We start from the raw sequence: 19,256 nt of genomic DNA, 5'->3' as shown, positions 1-19,256 counted from the left end.
TGACATATTGTTCACCATAGGGAAAGGAAGTGCCTGAATTTTACTTTTCCTAGGTCTTTTCATCAGGAAGCTAAAAGGCTGTAGGTTTTGCCTTGAATACTTTGCTCACATTACACAGTGTGCAGAGGTGCCCCTCAGGCACCGCCGTGCAAAGGCATCATTTTAGTTGCCATTATTATGCTGATGATGTGCTGATTTGTGCCGAGATCCCAGATGACCCTGGAAAAGCAATTTCCTGTTTGATGAGGTGCTGGAGTGACACCAAGTCTGGGATGTCTGAGACTCTCCTGAAGCTCTGATTAACGTTGCACTCCTGGCTGTTCCTCTCTGCAGCTGTATTACACAGCCAGCCGTTTGGATTTGCAGCCTTGGGCTTGCCTGTGATCCAGAACCTTCTGCAGTTACTGTTTGGGTTGAACCAGACACACGTAAGAAGGGGGTTTTTTGGTGGGTTTTTTTGTTGTTGTTTTCCTTTTCTGTCATCTCTGAAACACAAAGAGGCTACCTCGAGGGAACAGGAGTCTTTAATTAATGCCATTTGCACATCCTGTTTGGATCAGGGCACTGCTTTCCTCACAGCCCCCCCAGACTGTTTGCTGTGCATTACTACAAGACCAGCAAAATTCTGCAGCTGAAACCCTCCCCAGTTCCCTATGGGAACCAGAGCACATTACATCAGCACAGACATCTATGCAACGCTCCTAATGAAGTTTCAGATTGATTTTCCTCCTCAAGGTTATCTGTGACGGTACCTCCAGGCATGTTAGAAAACTGATGGTTTAGAACAGTTTGCTCTAACAGGCTTTCTACAGCATCCTGTGACACACAGCAATCATTTTGTGAAGGCTGAGCTATTAAGGACCAGAACCTGAAAAAAAAAATATATTTACCAATGGATAAGAACGTTACCCAAGTAACAGATGCTGAGTAGACATATGGTAAAGAGAGTCACAAAACCCATTCTAAAGCCTAACTAGCTTTGCATTAGATTGCACGGCCATGAGGAAGCCTCTCCTGTGCACCTTTGGCAGGTGAGGGAAGACTCCCTACAGAGAGCTCCTGCCCATGGCCCCCCCCACCCCTTCCTCTGGGGTCCTCCTCAGCAAAACAAACCCCACAGCATGCTGGTCCTCTGCAGAAAGGGCAAGGAGTGAACAGCACAGAGGGGAAGGGATGAGGTGACTGAGATGGCAGCTGGAAGCAGAAGAGGCAGGTAAGGATAAAGAAGAGAAAATGATCAAGAAGAAAAATTTCTCAGTGCTGAAGCTTTACAGACTGGAAAAGCAAAGGGGGGAAAAACAACCAAAATGGATCTGAGAAAAAAATAAAGATACAGTGAAAGAAAGATGGTAGAATGCCATAAGCCAAACTACAACAACAAATCACAGGTTAAGAGCAAAAAATGTTGTCAGGAGGTAAGACCACACGGGGAAGGAATGTGAAATTCCAGGAGCCTGCTGCACTGCTGCTGAGCCTTTCCTGTGAAGGCGGGGTAATGGATAAACACCCATCACAGCATCCCATCACTGTTCCCTCAAGTCCAGTGACCTGCAGGGTGGTGACATCCCACCTCCAGCCAGGCCTTGCCCAGGGCATCTCTCCCATTGGATGTGGGTAAACAGCCAGGTTGATTTTAACAACCCGTTAATGAGCAGGCAGACACCCATGTAACCAAGCCACATTCATCATCAGTGATTCTGCACCATTCCTTTAATTAAGCAACCACTAAGCTTTTGGACAGCTAACAAAAAAAAACTAGGCAGAAAAGGAAAAAACCCTGACAACTGTCTTCCATATTTAATTTCCCATGACTGTCATGAACACGGACCCCTGTTTCACTCTGATGGACATAGCCCTGAGTCAACTGTTGTGACAACTCTTTGAACCGCCTCTGCCTGGCCACTTTCACATCGGTCCAATGCTTTATGTCTGTACGAGAGAGGGGTGCTGGCATTATTTTCAATAATACTCTGTGCTACCAAACAAAGGAATCATCCATGCTCCCCAAGGATGGCTCCTTCTCAGGGCTGCAATGGATAAGCCAAGGAACAAGGATGCCAAGGAGAAACTTGGTACATGCAAAACTGGAGGCCTCCAAGCTGCATGCCATAACCACTTGGCTGCACAGCAGATTTCAAAGTAACCCCCAAAAGAAATGCTCCAAAATGACTCATTACCCAAATTTCAAATTAATTTCTCCCTTTTCCTTCCCAACCAAGACACGGTAAGAGCAACAGTGCAATAATTGGTGTAGGCTTATACCCAAGATGGGAATAAAAAACCGTAGACAGCTACCATAGGAAAGCCACTCCATTTGTGAAGCACATAACATTTTGAACCTAAAAAGCTGACAGCTCCTTAAATGACTGTCATTCTAGTGTACTCATAGTACCAAGTTAAAAAACAAGTCCAATATATACCCCCTCTACTATAAAAATGGCTTAATTTGAGGGGAGAAGGCATTTTAATGCTATTTTCCCACCACAACCAGGGAATTTTTTCTTTTGTGGATTGATCTCCAAGCTCTCATTACTGCTGGCCTAAAACATTTATTCCTGCCCACTCAAATCTGCTAAAAGAGAAATGAATCATATGTCAATAAAACTTGGGGTCCTGAACATGTGTTTCAGAATTAATCTTAACGGCAAAATGTGTGAATCTGAGCCCAGCTACAGCAAGGCCTGCCAACTTCATTCATGGTAATTAAGCAAAGCCACACACATTTAAGGGGTATTTAAGGAGTGCTGAGTGTTCCTATGGGGACTGGACTCAAGAGTTACTCCATAAGCAGCTACTGCTATTTAGAAACATATTAATTACCCTGCAAGAAACAGCCTCCTAGAACTACCAGGGATAAAGAATTTGGCAATACCTGCATCGACATTTTCTACAGGGAATAAGCCCTTCTGCTTAGTTGCTGGCTCTGATCATGTACTGGATGGCAGCTCCCCTATGCCTCCACTTTGGACTCAATCCCACCAAGTGCTGAACACATGATCCAAGCTAAAAAAGCACTTACGCACAGATACGGTCTTTTGCCTGAATCTTTGCATCAAGTGTTTTATTGTGCTGATTCCTCAAGGCTGAGGGGACAGTACATTTCTCACCCATAGTTCGTTTCTTCGACAACCCACTCCTGACATAATGGGCTTGGCAACGCTGCAGAGCCCACCTTGTTACACCCAAGGTAAGTTCTCAGGCAACTCTATGTTAACAAGCAACTCCCTGGGGTGGTAATGAAGATATTCTGCTATTAACGATGGTGGACTTTTACCCACTGAGGAGCTCTACACCCCATCTCACAGCCCTAAGGAGCTTATCCTGGTCTAGCTCACAGTAGAGGCAATGGAGTCATCAGCTGCAGAAGCTGGACCATGCCTCAGCCTGGGAGAAAGCCACCTGTCCCTGCCGAAGCCACGGGCACCAAGAGGTTGCTGGCATCACCCACCTTTTTTAGCAGGGCTCACTCATGCCGGGACAGTCCTGTACTGAGGCAGTGTCCCAGCTCTGGGCTTGATGGGGCTCAGCACAAGGGTAGGACAAGGACTCAGCACCTGCCTTTATCAGCACACTCCATGGCAATGGCTTCCAGGTGGATACAGCAAATGCAAAACAGATGTTCATCTTAGCCAATACCATTTAGGCTGCTTTCTCTGCTCTTCTACAGACTTTGCCCCATCCCACTCCCACCAGTACAGAGAGAAAAACCTTCTCCACAGCTCGTGCCATCTGGATTCACTTTCCCCCATTTCTCCAGCTCATCATGTTTCTGTCTATAAATGCCAGTAAAAAAATTTTTTAAAAAAAATCAGGTATTTTGTGTCTGTCATCTTTACATGTCACGTCTATGCCTGTCTGGTTTTCTCTCCTGCCTGTTACCGGTTTTCCAAGCACCTGCTTCAGCATTTTCCCCACCATGACCTTTATCGCTGGGGTCCTGGGGCTGCCAACCCAGCCTGGAAAATTTTCATCAACTCATGATCAGAACTGACTCAGGTTCAATCCAACAAGAAACTAATAAGGGCTGTCTGTCCCTCAACTGATCAAGCAAAAAAAGTGAGAAGTATAAAAAAATTGCCAACATGTCAAAGCTATCATTCCACAGGCAGAATCTTCAAACTAGCAATCAAAAAAAAAAAAAACCACAAATTTCTAGTACAAGCATCACTGTTATTGAAAGAGATTAAAATGCAGTTTTTCAAAGTAATAAGCTTTATTGTTTTCCTTCTTCCAGGACTTATTTTAACCCTTTGATCAATGCATTTAACTTTAACCTCTATTAAAAGAAAATACACCCTATTCAATGAACTGTAAAAATCTTATCACCAAGAAAACATAGGAAGATGATACCAAACATCCTCCCTGGCTATCCTAGTACAAGTAATGTTGTTCTCTTTGCAGTTGCAGTCTGTCAGCTAAGGTCCAGCCAAAAAGAACAAGGAAGGATGAAAAGACCAAAACCAAGGAAATTCAGTAATCAAGGTGTGAAGGACTTTTTGCTTGAATTAAGTTTTTCCATATGATAGCACCTAAATAAATGCAAATGCTTGTAAGGCCTGCCCATTCAAAGGGAGTTTTCTCCTATTCTCGTTCCTTTTATAAATACCAGAAATGCCAATTTCTGCATAAATAATTTATCTTGAATCCTGGTGAAGCAGACAGCACTGCTGAAAACAGCAGCAGCTTTCAATGAAACTTTGGAGAGGGAGGGAGGAAGGGCTGGCTCCGAGCTTGGCACATGAAGGCAGCGATGATCTCGTCTAATCAAGGTCTGTATTAGCTGTGGAACATATCCATGTTACCAATAAAGAGATACATAATACAGAGAAGTATTTATCACGCAAAAATGGGGGAAAGCAAGGCTGCATGGTGTAAATCACGGGAGGATAACTGGATGCAAAAAGGAGAGCTCTGTCCTCAGATACAGAGCCTGTGATGAACCACAAATACTGAAAAGAAAAAAAATTGTTGCAGGCATTTGTAAATAAACATTTGGGGAAAAGGCCCAGGCAGTGAGGGGAGCCCAAGAATTTATGTTCATTTTCCATATGAGCCATTTCATAACACAGCTGTGTAACACTGCCACTCTACTGAGCAAAGCAGATCCCAGTGACCTGAAGACCTGACCTACATAAAGACACACTCAGGGACCCCACAATTTTGACTTTCAGAACTTTCCTTTTTGCACAAACGATGTACAGGCTAATCCCATGACACTCCTACTTCTATTACAGCAAATCTAGTGGGCTCTCTTGTAGTTACCAGGGGCCTTGATCATCTTCTCCCTTACACACTGCAGAAGGTCTGAGCAAGAGGGAAAAGCGCTCTCCAGCCCCTCTGCACACAGAGGGGGCAACGCAGGGGCAGACCCAGCTGACTTTGCCCGGAAACACTGCTCAGTGGATTTTACTTCCACAAGTGTCTGATCACAAGTTTCCACTCCAAATCAGACTCTTGGACACACACCATAAATCAGCAGTGAGATCAATGAATTTACTGTTCATCTTGTCTAATACCTCTGGCCACGCCACCCTCTTGTGAACACATAAAAATCAAAGAAACTGTGAACCATCCAAGTTCACGCAGTGTTCTGATTCAGCGAAGGCTCTAAAACTTAGAAATTGCAATCCCAGAGCTGGTGAGGAACTGGGAGAGGCAATCATATTATATCGACCTTGAGTGGTACTCCTGTCCTTAGCACAAATGCCTAATGCTCATGCCAAGCCCTTAACTTGGCTTTTTACAGGGTCCTATGCCTCTAGCTATGTGGGTGATAATGGCTAGTAGCAAATCTGGTAGCTCACTGCCATTCCTGGTTGCAAAGTTCAGATTTTCCCATTGGGCAGCTCTTTTCCTGGCTGGAGAGCAGGTGGCACTGACTGGGGCCCTATTCTAAGAACAGACATGGAAGCCCCCAGACCCTCTAACACCTTGTCGTCCCAAACCATCTCATGGCTGAATCTAGTCCAAAATGCATGCTCAAACTTGCACGCATGCAACGTGCCACTTACATGAGACAAACTCTATGGCAAGTTTATTTCCTTGAGGGACATGATGAAAATAAACTACCACTACCTTGCAATTTTTTGCTCATGCATCATGCCGTAAGTCTGTAGAGATTGTCTTCTATACACTTTCTTGCATCAATTTATTACTGAACCGGCACCTGTGGTTCAACTCAGGTACCCAAAGTACAGTCACGTTAACAACCACAGGGGTGACTCAGATGGGGCAGTGTCACTGCAGCGTCTGCAAATGGATGCAGGTCACTGCAGTGACAAGAAAAATCTTCCAAAAGGTGCAGACCTCCAAAGCAGTCTTGATTTATTTTCGTTAAGAGTTGAAGTAGGATCTTTTGTCATGCCGCCTCCTTTGAATATGAAAGCGGACAGCTCCTCTACCTCACAGTGTTAGCTATAAGACCAGTTACAGGCCCAATATTATTTCAACCCAGCAGATGCTGTATTAACAAGATGACAATGACTAATTAGAAACTGCGTTACTTGCCAACAAGCAAAGGAACCGCACAAAAAAAAAAGCAACAAAAATTGTGGCAATAATCTGATAAATTCTGTTACCTGAGAACTAGGCACAAGGGCTTTCCACCAGTGTCCACCTTTCACGAGGTCTACATCACTCAAGGGCATTGACACTTTGCCAATAACACAATGGCGTGAGAATTTGTCAAAATCCACTACGGTTAAAAGCAGAGTTCTTCTCTGGGCTTCTAAAAAGGGGATTTCAAATGTGTACCTCTCTTCAAACACCGGGTTCTGCGTTTTGCGTTTCACTCCGGTCTGCTTGGAGTTCTTCTGATCAGGAAGAAGGCAGATCTTGACGTAGGGGTTGGAGTGAGCCATATCTTGCCTTGAACCATCGTAAGAAATTGGAGGAGGCAGATCTCTAGCCTCAATGACTCGCACTATTAGATAATTATGCAACAGGTCATACTGAGTGCTAAAATGCAGCATGCCCAGCTGATACTTTGATAAGATCTCCTCATCCGTCAAGGAGTCCATATCATCACTATTCGAGTCAAGAGAGTACAGTCTTGGTTCAAATTTTCTAAAATAGTCATCTGGGGTATAGGTTTTTCGCAGGATAGTTGGCTGAACTATTTCTTTCTTAGCTCCTATTATTCCAAACTCGATAGGCTTAATGTCAATTAATGGAGAACTTGGCCTCCTCGACTCTAAACCTAAATGAGAGAAATGCACAAATACGATTGTTAGAAACTCAGCTGAAGCCATTACAGGTGCAAGTCAACTTGTGCTTCTTTGGGTACAGCTATTCCGTGTCTGGCAACGCCCAGCACAGCAGGGTCCCCGGAGGGACATTTCACCATTACATTGTCAACAATTAATAGCACCCTTAGTTACACTGAAGTGCAAGCTCAGCTACACTTTTCCCTCCCAACCATTTTCATGTCTAATTACCATGCACATGCTTCAGCAAGAAAAACAGCACTGGCCCCTTCCATTGTGCTCCTGCAGAACAGGATGAGATTTTAATCAACGTACCTTCAACTTGACTAGATTCCCTGTCTAAAAGATGAAAGAGCAAGCACTACAGTTTGATTTTCTTCCCCACAAGAGTTACATTACTGTTGGAAGGATGACCTTACTTGAAATCCGCCTTGTGAGGCTGTAAGTGGACCGTGACGCATCTGAAGATGACCGCCTTCTGTCAGGGGAAACATCCTGAAGAGTGGGAGGCAGCTCACTGATTGTATTATCGGAGTCTCCATCTTTGTCCTCATTTTGGCTGCTTATCCTGTTACAATGAGATACCTTTGTGTGATCCAACCCAGAAAAAGGAGTATATACAGAATAAAGATGCATTTTGGTATTCTGAGTCTAATCTTGGGTGCACATCCCTGGATACTGCAGGGTATCTCCTCATCTATTTGGCAAGCAAAAGGCTGAGCAACTGACTTCAGACCTATGTAAAAAACCAGATTCTTTATCTTTCTGCCTGTCTTTCAAACAGAGTTATATCAGTATTAGAGCATGACACAGGCCACACGGGTATGTGTGACTCAGATGTTCATCAGAAGTATTATATGTCTTTAAGAAAAAAGGAAAAAAAATACCCACAAACTACACAACCCAAACAGTAGCTTATTGCTGTAAATTCACAGCTACACTTTGGAAGCATGGCCTTCACTAGGAATGAACCAGCATGGGAAACTACCACACAGACATCTCAAACCTACCACACACCTCTCTCAGTAAAATATTGCTTTGCAGGTACACCACTAAGGTTTCAAACTCGATCTTATAAATACAATTAATTAACAGCTATTTATTGACATGGCTTTTTAAATAATTGGCTTCTTTTTATCCACTTCTATAAAGCAGAGGTAATTCTCACAAGATAGTAATTTTACTGCCCAGGGGTCTCGGTGGGAGCAGGGAAGTTGGCAGCATCTGAATAAGCAAGTTGTAGTGAGAGCTGTAGCATGTTTGAGAAGACTCAACACAAGACTGGCATCATAAAGAAGTCCACGTGTAATTCCCATTTCAGTTTACATATATATATATGTTTTCATATAAAACAATGTTCTGGTTAAACAACTCAACATGTCACAGCTGCAGTGGCTCACAAAAGCAGTCAGGACCTCCCAACCTTGACCGAAAGAAGAACAAAAACAGAGAGCAATAAGTAGAGGAGAGAAACTCTCCAACTGCACATTCAGAGGGGAGCGGCTGGCAGACATCTGCCGATGGAAATGAAATCACACAATGTGCTGTGTAGTGCATCACGCAAAATAAGCCTTTGGCTAACCCATGAGACAGAGTACTCCAAAAAAGAGCAGCAGATCACAAGGAAAGCATCAGCATGAAATGAGCAAAGCAAAGAGGAATACTGTGTGAGTTTTGCTCCTGATTCACCCTTTCGACATATGTGGCTTGGCTGGGTATAAACTAAATATGTTGAATCATTTGCTTTAGTAACCAATGGCTGGACTAGTGCAATAAAATTATTCTGCAAAAAGCAGTAAACTCACAGAAAAGGCCCCCCTAATGTAAAACAGCTTTAAACTGGAATTGCTTATCCAAACTCACAAAGTTCACAGCAGGATCCATGCAAATCTCACCCACCCAGAGTCACACAACTCATCCACATTAAAAAATCGTCTGCTAATAATTAAAACCAAACCCTACGCTAAAAAGGGTATACAATATTTGCACAACTCTGCAGCCCATTAAAGGCAGTCCAAATCATGCAGTTTGACATATAATCAGTACTTGGAACACAAATAGCTTTTTCATGCCTAAATGTGGGTCTACACAATCATAGGTAGCATTTGGATATACTTGCATTTGAGAAGCAAATGCACAGAACGAGGAGAAGGCAGGGTGAAAAGGGAATCAGGAAGAGAGGCATTAAGGATGTTCTACAATGGGTAAACATAATAGTGAGTTAATAACATACAGATGACCTTTAGTAAGGAAATTGCTACTGAGCCACAATAATTTTTCCTCAAATAAACTCTGGCTCTGGCTAGAGCAGTTCTGTTTCTGTTAAAACCTTTGGGAAGAGGAGTCGCATCCTGATTTCAATTCAGTCTCACAGACCATGCACCGTTTATCTTTGGGGTTTATGTAGAATATTCCATAACAGGCAGCGCTGACGTACACCCTCGCTCCCAGCCCATTTCTGCAAAGACCAGGATGCAAGCATTCCTCATGGAATAACAAGAAGCTACCATGCATTCAGGTCGATACAGTTAGAGTCCCTTCAGTAAGAATGTTTTTTTCAAAGTTGCCACTGTAAAAAAATCCAGGAAGTGAGAAAAATCAACAGTGTCCCAAGAGAAAGAGATTAAACCTGCAGCTTTAACATCCCCTCCTGAATTTCCAGGACAAAGAGATGTCTCAGAGCTGCCAAAGAGAAAACTTACGGGGAAAAAAATAATAGATGGATTATTAAGCACGGGCATTCAGATGTTTGCCAGTAGGACAATGAAGACCATAAAAACAGTTTTCTCGTGGGGACTGGGTGGGGAGGTAAGGAAGGAACAAATTGCACTCTGCATTACACCAGTGTCCCGGGCCCACGAAGAAGTGGCAAGATGGAAAGATCTCAGCTGAAAACCTAGATCTATTTTTAAAACACTTTAAGGCTGCAAGCAGGGAATACAACAAATTGATTTGTTCCCAAATTCAATGCATGCAGCTAAATGCAGAATATGGTGGTGTCAAATCCATCTTCCATTTTAGGGGTTTCCACTGAATCCGAAGCCCCCTTTTCAAAATTAAAAGAAAAAAAAAAAACCGCTGAGGGGTCAATTGGCATACACAGATCTCTGAGCACTTAAAAACATACCCATTAAACACCTTATTCTGAAACCAATTCCAAACCCTTACTCTGCTCACACATCTAACTCCAGACATTGTTTCCTACCTCCAAAAAACACATACAGAGATTTAAGAGTATAAGATCAACACAGTGAAAATAGAAATATGCTTCAGCTTCTGAATTCTGAGCCAGCAATGGCTGCATGGGATCATTTCCACCTTGAACCTGCACACATAAAAAGCATAGCCCTCCTATTGATCAGCAAACGAAATACACCATTTCTGCCTCCTGCCTTTTACTCTCCTTTCCTCTTTATCTTCCAGATTTTGTCCTTCTACAGGCTCATTTTCTCCCCCTCTCCTCTCAATCACATCCCCTTGGCTCCTTTCCCTCCCTGTATCTCCTCTGCTCTCTTTACCCTCCTCACTCAACTCATTTCTGGGTTTCCTCAACACTTTCCGACAAAGTCATCCTGGAAGCATAAAGCATCACTATCTTCCCTGGCACCATCCTGGGTCCATCCCAGCTCAAGAAGAGGAGCCAACGGCCTTTTCAAGCAAGCAAAGCTTGATCTCCAGCTTCCACATTAACGTGTGTTAACAGGCATCCACAGAGATAAAGGATTTGCAACAGGGCCAGAGGAGATGATGACTTCAGTGATCCCAAAGCATAGCAACATCCATGCCTCCTCACAAACCAAAGCTACTTCTCTCATATGTTTTCTTCTTGGATACCTGGTGCCCCTCTTGGACATTACCTCTGGGAACTCACCTTCTCTCAGCTCTAGAGCAGAACAGGGAGACCCTAACTGCACCAGATCACCTGAAGCTGGAATGAAAGATAGACACATGACCTAGGCTGGGGTTCCAGGGACCCTACCCAGGGCTGCTAGCTTGAGTTGGTGCAGCATAAAGTACAATATGGTTGAAGAACTGTTTTTTTTTTTTCCAGAGCACTTTGTCTTCTGCTTACAGCCATTCCAGTAAGTTAGTTGTAGAGGCTTTCAGATAGAGCAGGACTGGCAGAAAACAACACAGGCTGGAGAGAGCATTTTATGAGTCCGAAGGTCTCAATGTTCTCTGCCTGTGGCAAAGTCCAGCTCATCTGCAAAGTCACCATACATCTGAGTTTTGAGAACAAAAGAACAGAGCTTCAATGCTTTCAAAGTCCCTTTAGCCAGACAGATGGATCCAGCAGTCAAAAACTACAGCCTCAAACACACATGATGACCCTTCTGCTCCTCAGGACACTGAAGCATCCTCTCACATCAAGCTTAGCTACTTGTTCACAAGTATGCAATTGTTCCTGCAGCAATCTTTCCACATCCAATACTGCAACCTCATCACTGTGTTCTCCTGTGCGCAATGCTTCCCTATTTATCATTGATTTTGTTTCCATTTCCCATTAATTGCAGGTGAATCCATTTCTGGGTGTATATCAGACTTAAATATGCTGCTCCACATTTAAAAACCACTCTAACACATCGTGAACATCTCTATTTTTATTGCTTCAGTATTAATTACCATGCTATCCTACATGGATTCAAAAAAGTATATAGACAAGACTGTGATTTAAACATAGGACAATTTATTTCTTGCAGCACCAAGACATGGACCTTCCAGACCTGACACAGAATAACAGTAGGTACTCACAGAAGCAGACAAAATTATCTGAGTCTCTGTGCCTAGGTACCAACTTCTGAGCATCATATGATGTACTAAATAGGCTGTGTCCATCAAACAATCTGCTCTCACAGAAGACAGTCCAGGTCAGCCAACAGAGCAGACGCTAAAAAGAGAGGAAAGCTCTGCTCCCTTCTTGGTTTCACTAATGCCTCCACAGAGTCACTTCTGTGCTGCAAATACACAAATTTACTCAAAATGGAGTAAAACAGAGAAGACTTCACTGACTTTCTTTGTAACAGATTTGCAAAAACACTAATCAAAGCCCCAGATAAAACCCGGCATTGCCACTGTTGTTCTTTAATGATTCGAGAGGAAATCTTGAAGAATACTAAGATGATGCAGGAGACCAAGTCTTGCTAAATGAAACTTAAGATGAATTTCCGCTTTAGAGCATGCACGAGGTACGGCTTTCACCTGCCTATACGATAACCACCTTCACGCTAGGATAAGAAAATGTTTCAAAGCAACCTCATCAGCATTTCAGCTAAGTTGAAGTGCTCCAAAGGGCTGGTCCATTTGAAGAGGAAATAGGACTGAAGATGAAAAGCGCCTTTGGAAAAGGGCGCAGCTAAACCAGTTATCAGGTAGCTATGCTCGCTCACAAAATAACATCTGTCTCACTCATCAGAAAAGTGTTTTACAAAGACTAACCTTAAGATTTGAGCTAACAGGGCTGCCCTTTTTCACCTTGCCATTGAGTAGCCTACATTCCCACCCTCAGCAAGAGGTTCCTCCTTTCTATGTGGGATCCTCTGAATGTCCTATCGACATTTTGTATCAATACTCTCATTGCAGCTAAACGGCCCTGCTCCTCAGTTAAAGCTATGAAATTGTGCATCTAAACTTACAGCCAGGCTGGAGTTTGAGCAGGAAAAGGTCCCAGGATTTCAACTTCATCTTCATTTGTTTGACAACAGCTACAGTCGAAACACTTCTGACAACAATTTCTACAAGTCCACCGGCACAGCAAGAGATCCGAGATTCTTGCAAGCAGACCCTGAAGCCATTGGAAACCAAAGTACAAGATTACAACCCATCAGTAGCTATTGAAAAATAACATTCAGCTGTATTTATGTTTGTGTTTCTGCAACAGAACATTAAGAACTATATTTATTCCATCTATATCAACAGACAAGTGCTATGCAGTTACCAGCCCAACTTCACTGATGCTATAACAAGGCAGGAAAATAAGCATTCACTGCAGGTATTTCCCCTCTAGTAGCAATGTATTATTATGTAGGTTGGCAAGAGGGTGATTTACAAAACACTATGGCGTAGTAATATGCTAGAGTGGAAACATGCTTATTCTTTCACGCACATCAACAAACTAATAGATCAGCAAATGTACAACAGAAGGAATTAAAACCAGAAGGTAAATGAAAGCTCTGACTTAATCCAGCAAGGGTCTTTTTAATTTGAAAATCTTAACACAGTAATGTGAACACATTTCATCCCTGTAGATTTATCGGCACTTAATATTTGCATGATCCATGCACATACAGCATTACAATCCAACAAACTTGCCACTGAAATGGATAAGCAAAAGCATGCTATCCACATGCCTCACCTCTGCTATGAAGATTAATTTAATGAAGACCCTTTTTTTTTTTTTTAAAGAAGTTACTTGACCCAGAAAAGTATTTCATTTCATAGGTTTCCATGGTGGCGCTGGCAGCACCACCTATAACAGTGCTCCTCTGCCGTTACAACCACAGGGTGCGAGCACCCCATCAGAGGGTCAACAGGCGGCTGCCCCATTTCCATGCCATCCCTACAGCCCTCCCTCCACTTCAAAGCCCTGCACGCTTCAGGAGGAGCAGAAAGCCAAACCTTAGCCCGTTTCCCACCCACACCAGCTCCAACTTCTGTGATTTGTAAGAAGGCTCATTAAGCAGCACAAGGACACCGCTAACAAAGGGCATCGCTCCACGGTCATGGGCGGGGGAGACACGCAGCTGCCAGAGCACAGCACGTGCACATTCAGGGTCGAATCACTTTACAATTGTATGTGACCTTGCAATGTTCCTAATAAGCTAATAAGCTGAAGAAATAAAGCACATGAGAACTTCTCTGTAGATATCCCCCCCAAAATACTTGAGACATTTTCAGTATTCACAAGTGTGCAGATACAAGGGCACTATCATACCACACAACAGGGTTTCATCTGAGGAGCACAGACCTGCATAGGAACATTTCTTTTGGCTCCAGTAAAACACACAGTTTTTTCCATAAGCAAAATCTGAACATTGCAAAAAAAATTACCAGCCCAAAATGCGGTGCATTACTTATATCTAGGACATCAGTAAAGAGTCGGAAAATATAAGACAATACCCTCAGGATGGAGTGAGGAGACAGAGCAGAGAGTGAATCATCAGATTAACTCACCTCATTTATTGGTTCCAACTGTCCTTTTAGACATCCAAGATGAAGCAAAGGGGAACAAAATGAAAAAGACAAAAACAGGTTAACAATGCTCAAATAACTTTAAATTTTCTGCCATGACATGCCCCAGTCTGGATGAGCTTGGATTTCTGGCAAGACTGTACCTTGAAAACGTTAGAGGAAGGAGAGGTCTCCTGACCAGGCATTAGCTTCTGCTGTTTTCAGTCCCTCCCCAGCAAGCTCCCTCTGCTCCTCCTTCCCCAGGAGCGAAATTCCCAAACTCATCCTGGAGCAGGAAAATCCTGCTCATTGCTCCTTGCTAACTTGCTAAAAGGGTACCACATGCAATCACTTATTTTCTCTTCTTTAATAACCTGTCTCTAACTGCAGCAACTACTTGCTGCTGACAGCAAACCATATCCAAATTTTCCAGTTAGATGCCACAGTGGGAAGAAAAAGCTGTCCTCCAGATTCAGCCCGTACAACGCAGTTTCAATGCCAACTCATTAAAAGCAACATTTCTAGGAAGGGACACAGACTCAGAATACACTCTATTATGTACACATCACTTGAGGTAGCTGGGCATCTTCAGTCTCATCCTCAGATGTGACTTGAAGAACAGAACAACTAGAAGTGCTTAAAACTGGAGTCAGGCAGTCCAGTTCAAAAATCTGCACTACAGCCACTTCCCCCAAGTCACAGAGAAAATCTACAGCAAAGGAAGAAATCATCGCAAGCCAGTGTTTTACTCACAAAGCCACCCTTGGAGCACTATACTTGACCCACTTCGTTGATAACTGGAGACTTAGTAGTATTTCAAATGCCTGCTGAAATGTCTTTCCTATTGCTTTCTATCTAATGTCTTAGAGTTTCCTAATTGTCCTGGCTGTCTGTAGAGGGAATCCCTTTAAAAAAAAAAAACAAAACAAAAAACACCAACCAACCAACCACAACAGAAATCCCAAACAAACAAAAATCACACAACCCCCCACCCTCTTCTCTACTATTCCACATGCAGAAGTTGGTTTCTAGCTTTACGCTCGTGACAGGGAGAAGAGCAGCGTTTTATAAAGAAGCTGGGATGCAGACGTTGTCTTTAGTTTCAAGAACTCTCCCATGGACCACATTTCAGCCCAAGCCTCCCTTTTAAACTTCTCAGAAACCAGCACTTGGTGAAAAGGCCACCACTTGTTCGAAGCACAAATTAAGAGACTGGAAATGCTGCAATGTGACAAGACAGTGATTACCAGATACCCATGGACCAACTGTTTAAGAAAGTCCTAAATGGTTTAAATGGTTTTATCATTCTTTATTAATGCAAAGTTGCAGCCAAAGCACAGCACCCACAGCTACAGTGGTTTAGCAAAGCTGCAACAAGAATATTTAAATTGCTCTAAAATAAAGCAGCTGGATCTGTGCCACACGATCGAACGCCGTAAGCACATGCTGTTCGAAGGAAGTGGCATTTCCGAATGGCCCACAGGGATGCACGGCAGGTTTGTGTCAAACAGCCCTCCTGGTTACGATTGGCCATCAGTGATGTGAAAACACTCCTGTGTGCCACCAGCCCCAAGAGCACAGGCAGTGGTCCCACAAGGACCATAACAAAGTGCCTCTGCGACCACCCACAAATCTCCACCAGGAAACGGGAGGACAGAAATAAGTATTATGGTGCAGAAGAGGTAAACAAGTAGCCAGTTCCATGGCTTAAACAGGGCTTAAATGCAGGGGCCTATGAAAGGAGAGCAAACACAACCAGCTGTGTGCATCCTCCTCACTCACAGTGGGAGAGATGGTCAGCACTGGGGAAGGGCAGTGGTTTAGGGAAGGATGCAACAGCCAGCGGGTGCTGGGGATCCCAGGGAGCAGAGTGGAGAAGGGCTTGGCCCAGGTCAGGGAGACACCGTCATGCCCTGCTGTGTCATCCCAAGCAGGACGAGCAGAGGACAACCCTGATGGGAGCCCCCAGCCACAAGTGCACCCTCACCACCGGCCAGCTGCGGCTGTCCCAGGCGCACGCCCTCACCTGGAATCAGGTGCAAGGCAGGGCTACAACTCCACTCTGCACCTTGCTGCAGGAGCCCAGCACCCCAAGGCCACCCAGGCCCACTGGGAGGGTCACCTGCTCTAAAGCAGCACAGCCACTGGTCACAAACAGGGCAAGGCACCAGCTACAACAACCTGCCGTGGCAGGGTCCCCGGGGATGCTGCAGCAGGGTGGGGTCCCCGCTGGTGTTGTGCCCCTGCAGTTACAGCCGCAGCCACATACCCGTGGGTGGCCTCCCAGCACCCCAACCTGACCAACCCCACAGTGTGGGGGTAACAAGGTGTCACACCCGGACACCCCCACCTTACACACGGGCGCCCCAACATCGGCGCTGCCGGAGGGCCCGCCGGCCCCACTCGAGGTCCCCGCCGAGCCGAGGGGCCCCGGGAGCCTCGCACCCCACCACAGGCGGCTCCAGCCCCCACCCCAGGGGCAGCGCCCGCCGCGCCCCGCTCCCACCCTCCGGGCGCCGCCGCGGCTCTGCCCCGAGTGGGAGAGGGGCCGTGGGGGCACGGCGGGGCGGCTGGAGGTGGGCACGGCCCCGCGGGACGGGGGGTCACGGGGGGCGCTGACAGCGGGTATCTCTATGAACGCCCCAGCGCCAGGACTCCCCGCGCAGCTGGAGATGCTCCGCTCGGGTTGATCTCAAAACTGGGCGGCAGCCTTCGGAGCTACTGATGGAAAACAGGCGGCTGGGAGCTGCAGGGCCGGGGGGGGGGAAATCGCGCAGGATTTACACCCGCCCAAAATTTTAATTCAGCCTGACACGGAGCGGGGGGGTGGGGAGGGTCCCATCCATCACGCCGAGGGCTGGAGCCCCCCGCCCTGCTGGGCTGTGCCCAGGCTGGAGCGGCCGATTAAGCCCCCGGCGCACCTCGGTCTGCCCGCGGGGTTTAACATCCCCCCCCCCCCGCAAGAAGTCCTGTGCGGGCTCGGGCCGGGCTCCCCGCACCCGGGGCCACCCCACTGCTCCCGGCAGAGAGGGGAGAGGGCTGCTGGCCGCCCCCGTGGGGTCCCGCTCCCACCCCGGCGCCTGGCGGGCAGGGGGCTGCAAGCCCCGCTCCTGCCCCGGCCCCGCCTGACCCCCTCGCCGGGGGCCGCCGGCGGGAACTCCTCCCCAGAAGTTAACCCGAAGTTGCGCACTAGCACCGGGCAAGGAGCACCGGCGGGGGGGGGGCCCGCCGCGGCACCGGCACCCGTCCCGCAGGCGAAACGAGGGGTTCCCCCGCACACGCCCCAGACACCCCCGCACCCCCGCTCAGCGCCGGGGCCCGCCGCTCCGCACCCACCTGGATGTACGCCATCTTCCGCGGGGCGCTCCGCGGGGCGCGCACGGCGCCTCCGGCCCCGCCGCGCCGCTCCACCAGCGGTACGCCCCGCGGTGCGGCACCGCCCCGGGTGGGGTGGGGTCGGGTGGGGTGGGGGGGCGCGGCGGCGGCACCCCGCGGGCGAGGAGCGGGTCCGCCGTTCCTCCGCGGCCGCGCAAGGCACCGCGGGGGCCGGGGGCGCCGTCAGGGCGAGGAGACCTGCCGCGCCCCGCCGCCCCCCTCGGCTGATCGGGTGGGCAGAACACGCGTGCGGGGGGTTGCGCTCCGAGGGGGCTGGCGGAGGCTCCGAGCGGGCGGGCTCCTGCCCGGCCCTGCCCGCGGAGCCTCCGCGGGGCTGCGCGGCGCGGCGTGAGCCGCGGGTGCAACAGGTCCGCTGCAGCGCGGGCAAACACTGACCTCCAGAGGGCCCGGCGCGGAAATTCAGGGCTGGAAACCCCTCCGGGCCCCCGGGGGACACAGCCGGGGGGCGGCCCAGCACGGCACGGCCCCCGCGGGGCCGCCGGCGGCGGGGGCGGTAGCCGTAGGAGCAGAAGCACGTACGCGCCGAGCGGCGGCAGCGGGTGCGAGAGCGGTGGCCTTGCCTGATAAGGCAGTTTTTATAGCAGCGTGTTACTCCAAAAGGGCTCACTCTGCGAGAAGGTGCTGTAAGCACACCAGAGTTGCAGCAGGGATGCAATTGTTTTATGAGCTTCAACGAACTAAGTTAAAACATACATACTCACGTCTTCCCAAGAAAAGATGAGGAACTGGAGTAAGAAGCGAGTGTTTACCCACATGCACACAAAGCATCATGTTGCTTGGCTGCGTGTCATGCTGACATCTCAGGCCCTGGCCAGGAGAGATGTGGCCCAGCAATGGGACCCTCTTGGGCAAATCCCACCACGAGGGTGGTTGGCCCTGGGAAACTCAAGGCGGTTTCTTTTGAGGTCAAACTCTTCGAAAGGGAAAGTAGAGGAAAGGCGGAGATTTGGGGCTGTTCCTCTTGAGCACCACCTTGGTACCACACAAATTACAGGTTTCCCTACACGCTGCTGTAAATGAAGGCTCCTGCCCCTTGTACTCGGAGAAGATTCTCCAGCTACACTTCTGGCACCTTCTGAGCACATGGATTTACGCGAAACCCAGGACAGAAGCAGAGAGGCAGGAGGCAGCATTTCACAGCAGTCGTGCGCTACAGAGCACTTCCCTGACTCAGTACAACCCTGTTACATTTCAGTTTACTGTGGTGAATGGCAAAAGCACTCCCACTCCAGGGGAGGGGATCTGTACAGCTTCAGATGTTGGCAGCCAGAACCCACAGGTTGCTACTGCTCCATGTGGTGAGGCAGGAGCCTCTGGGGCAGCGCGGCTTTGGAAACCTCTTGCGTTACTGATCTCATTTAATGACCCTTCAAAGTTCTCATTGAATTAAATGAAAAACTCCTGTTGACTTCTGTGGGAAGGGCCATACTCTGAGTTAAAAAAATAAATTTTCTTTTTCTCCCCAGGGAGAGCAGCTACCACTTTAGA

At 47.1% G+C, this 19,256-nt stretch overlaps 1 protein-coding gene across 1 annotated transcript in view; it reads right to left on the bottom strand.

Annotated features, from left to right (window-relative positions):
* The window catches only part of SYT17 (synaptotagmin 17), a 39,522-nt gene extending 21,412 nt beyond the window's left edge, over nucleotides 1-18,110 (bottom strand). The window contains exons 1-5 of the mRNA XM_064461230.1: nucleotides 17,709-18,110; nucleotides 14,376-14,393; nucleotides 12,839-12,987; nucleotides 7,625-7,773; nucleotides 6,579-7,198 (exon numbers count right to left, since the gene is read on the bottom strand). Coding sequence (XP_064317300.1) covers nucleotides 6,579-7,198; nucleotides 7,625-7,773; nucleotides 12,839-12,987; nucleotides 14,376-14,393; nucleotides 17,709-17,723 — 951 coding nt within the window. The 5' untranslated portion in view covers nucleotides 17,724-18,110. The remainder of the gene's footprint in view (nucleotides 1-6,578; nucleotides 7,199-7,624; nucleotides 7,774-12,838; nucleotides 12,988-14,375; nucleotides 14,394-17,708) is intronic.
* Nucleotides 18,111-19,256: the final 1,146 nt, after the last annotated feature.

Source organism: Phalacrocorax carbo, chromosome 10, assembly GCF_963921805.1.
Source record: "Phalacrocorax carbo chromosome 10, bPhaCar2.1, whole genome shotgun sequence".
NCBI classification, from domain to species: domain Eukaryota; kingdom Metazoa; phylum Chordata; class Aves; order Suliformes; family Phalacrocoracidae; genus Phalacrocorax; species Phalacrocorax carbo.
Note: the sequence above shows the minus strand (reverse complement) of the source record. Positions and strands in the feature narration are given on the sequence as shown.